This window comes from Etheostoma cragini, chromosome 1 (genome assembly GCF_013103735.1).
Source record: "Etheostoma cragini isolate CJK2018 chromosome 1, CSU_Ecrag_1.0, whole genome shotgun sequence".
In the NCBI taxonomy this organism is placed as follows: domain Eukaryota; kingdom Metazoa; phylum Chordata; class Actinopteri; order Perciformes; family Percidae; genus Etheostoma; species Etheostoma cragini.
This window is the reverse complement of record NC_048407.1, coordinates 33714210-33717118: the sequence shown is the minus strand read 5'-3', so window position 1 is coordinate 33717118 and position 2909 is coordinate 33714210. Positions and strand designations below refer to the sequence as shown.

The 2909-nt window shown below is 37.6% G+C and overlaps 1 protein-coding gene across 1 annotated transcript in view; it reads right to left on the bottom strand.

Annotated features, from left to right (window-relative positions):
* LOC117955507 (serine/threonine-protein kinase BRSK2-like) overlaps positions 1-2909 on the bottom strand; it is a 94862-nt gene that overhangs the window by 10359 nt on the left and 81594 nt on the right. Inside the window, exon 12 of the mRNA XM_034890083.1 lies at positions 1463-1686. Coding sequence (XP_034745974.1) covers positions 1463-1686 — 224 coding nt within the window. The remainder of the gene's footprint in view (positions 1-1462; positions 1687-2909) is intronic.

The following is a 2909-nucleotide window of genomic DNA, read 5'->3' as shown; positions in this document are numbered from 1 at the left end:
CACACACACACACAAACACACACACACACACACACACCCACACACACACACACACCCACACACACTTTAACCAAAACCCATGCCAGCCTGCTGATGTCATTGAACATGAGACTTTGGGTTTAATTGTCCATAGACAATTTGGCTTTGTTGGAAGTGTAAAATGAAAACAGTAAATTATAATTAAATTTGAAAACGTGCACAAACGCACACGTGCGCACACACACACACACGCACATGCATGCACAGCCACACACACAACTGAGGAATGACATCACTGGCATTAAATCAGCTTGCACAGCTTTGTCATTCAACACATCTTTCCAGTCTGAACCATTTAAAGTGCTAATTTACTTCCTCGTATTATCATACGGCTTCTTTTCTTTTCTTTTCTTCTTCCCCCCTTCATGTTGTAAAAGTGTAACGTGTGGTTCTCTTTCTCTAATAAAAATGATCGTGTCTGTCCACAAGTCCTTAGGGGCTCATTGTTTTTGATTTTTATTCAAACTAAAAGATGGATGTTGTAGACTGGACCTACAATTAATAATTGGATAGATTTAACAATATATATATATATATATATATATATATACCATGGAAAAGGTAACCTTTCCTCTCAACCTAAAGTTAGACGTGTTCATGAAACATTGGGAAAAATGGGTAAAATTCCTCAGACCTTTAAGACAAGAAGTCGCCAATTAACGAGCTGAAGGAACTTTTTAGTTATTGTTGTTTTTTTCTTGGGTTTCCCAACGTAACTCAATGATGCCAAACGGCTGCAGACATTTCTATCTATTTTCTTCATTTTTTATTTTTACCGAGTCAGATTCTATCGGAGGTTTCTGCCTGTTTAAAAGCAGTTTTTCCTCACAAACTAAAAGCATGCATTTGGCGGGAAATGTTGGGTCTTTGTAAATTATAGAGCGTGGTCTAGACCTACTCTATATGTAAAGTGTCCTGAGATAACTTCTGTTATGATTTGACTCTATAAATAGTAAAAATACAATAGAACGGAATTTACTTTTTGCTTCTATACCCCTCTGGATGTGAAAAGTTAAATTAAGTTTTCCTTTTCTATACATACAAATTAGTAAAAGGGAATGGACATCTGGAACAAGAAACTACTGACACAAAACCTTCGGTTCTGGACAATTTTGACGCTAACTTATTCCAATGTACTTGTCAATTGATGTGAAATTTCCCAATAAAAAGATAATTATAAAAAAAAAAAGAAAATAGAATCTTGTTACTTTTATTTTGTTAAACTTTTTGTTAGAAAGACAGAAATGTTAAAAGACAGATTTCTAATGGAAAGAAGCTAAAGTACATAATGCACCATGCTACATTTAAAAAGACAAAGACACGCAGAGGACGACAGGACGCTTTAAAAGAAAGGTAAAGAGAACTAATGGATGGAAGAAGGGAAGAGAATGGATCTGACAGGACGTACGGAGCGGTCCAGTACCTTTCCTCCTTGCTGCAGTTAGCGTTTGTGATATCCAAGCTCTTACTGAAAACAGATTTGCTAAAAGGGGGGGGGAGGGGGGGGGGGGGCAGAGACAAAACCAAGAGACACACAGAGAGGTAGTCACATAAAGGGAATCCTAATGTTGAGCATGCAACAACACATAAACCCCAGAGCGTGCACAGACCCAGGAACCAGGAGAAGAGCCACATTCCCGGGTCATGCTCGGGTCATTGAACACATCGTCATAAAGCATCGTGTGAATTTGGACAAAATTGAAAATGGGCTTTTTAAGGAACACATCTAGACGTGCACATGTCACCCCCGGTCCCTGCACCCTGCATCGGCTCCCGGTGCGTTTTAGAACAGATTTTATTTATTATTAAGAGTTTGTTTTAAGGCTTTAAAAAGTCCGATTTTTTACTTTTATTTTGATATTCATTCACCAAATTTCCTTTATAATGATGAATAAAAGATTCTGATGAAAGAATATTTAAATAATAAAAACGGACGGTCAACCATGTTATGAGTGTTGGCGTTTTACAAGAGATTTTAAGATGTTATTGTTTTTTTTTAAGGTTTTAAAAGGTCCGACCCCGGAGGATTGGTCTGAAAGTTTAACATTGCAGGAACCAATCAGAGGTCATCTCCCGTTCCCTTTTGACCTTGGAGCATTGACATATTCCAGTCTGTGATTATCATCAACATCCATTCCTTTAATTTTAGTCTCAATAATTCCTAATTTCTGCTTTTCTAACTCAAACATTAGGTATAATTTCCTATAAATGAGGTTTATTGACCCTAAATTACAAAAATAACTGAAAAAATAAAGATAACAAGTTAGTGTTACGTAGTGTTAAACGTAAAAGAAAAGTGGCAAATATTTAAAAAATGGCCCAAAAACGTAAGAAAAAGTTAAAAACATCGACAACAAAAGTGTTGACTTTCAATTGTGACGGGAGGACACGAGGGTCAAACTAGCAAAGGCACCGGGGTCGCGCTCCGCAGGGTGCCAGATGGGACCCTAACACTCTTATATATAGATATGATATATTCTGACTACCAACTACGTCATGTTCATCCCAATAATTCAAACATTGTCAATCACATTATGCACCAACTTGCCAAACACATTTCAGGTTTACATCTTCTCAAGCCGGGATGCATGCTCCATGCACACTGTGCACACACACAACACACACACCTGGGAGTTCTGTTCATGCTTTTTCAGAGCGTAGCTTCGGTATATTTCAACCTAGATCCTATTTTTCTATATTTGTGCGTCTAAGTGACTGATGGCAACAACATTGTTAAAAATTGGTCCACTATTAAACGAGACTGCTGCAGTCTTCGGCGGAAAAACAAGCTTGTGATTATTTACATGGAGTCTGGTGGAGATATGCTGCTCTATACACGCTAAAAGTAGTGATTATTTACATGGAGCCTG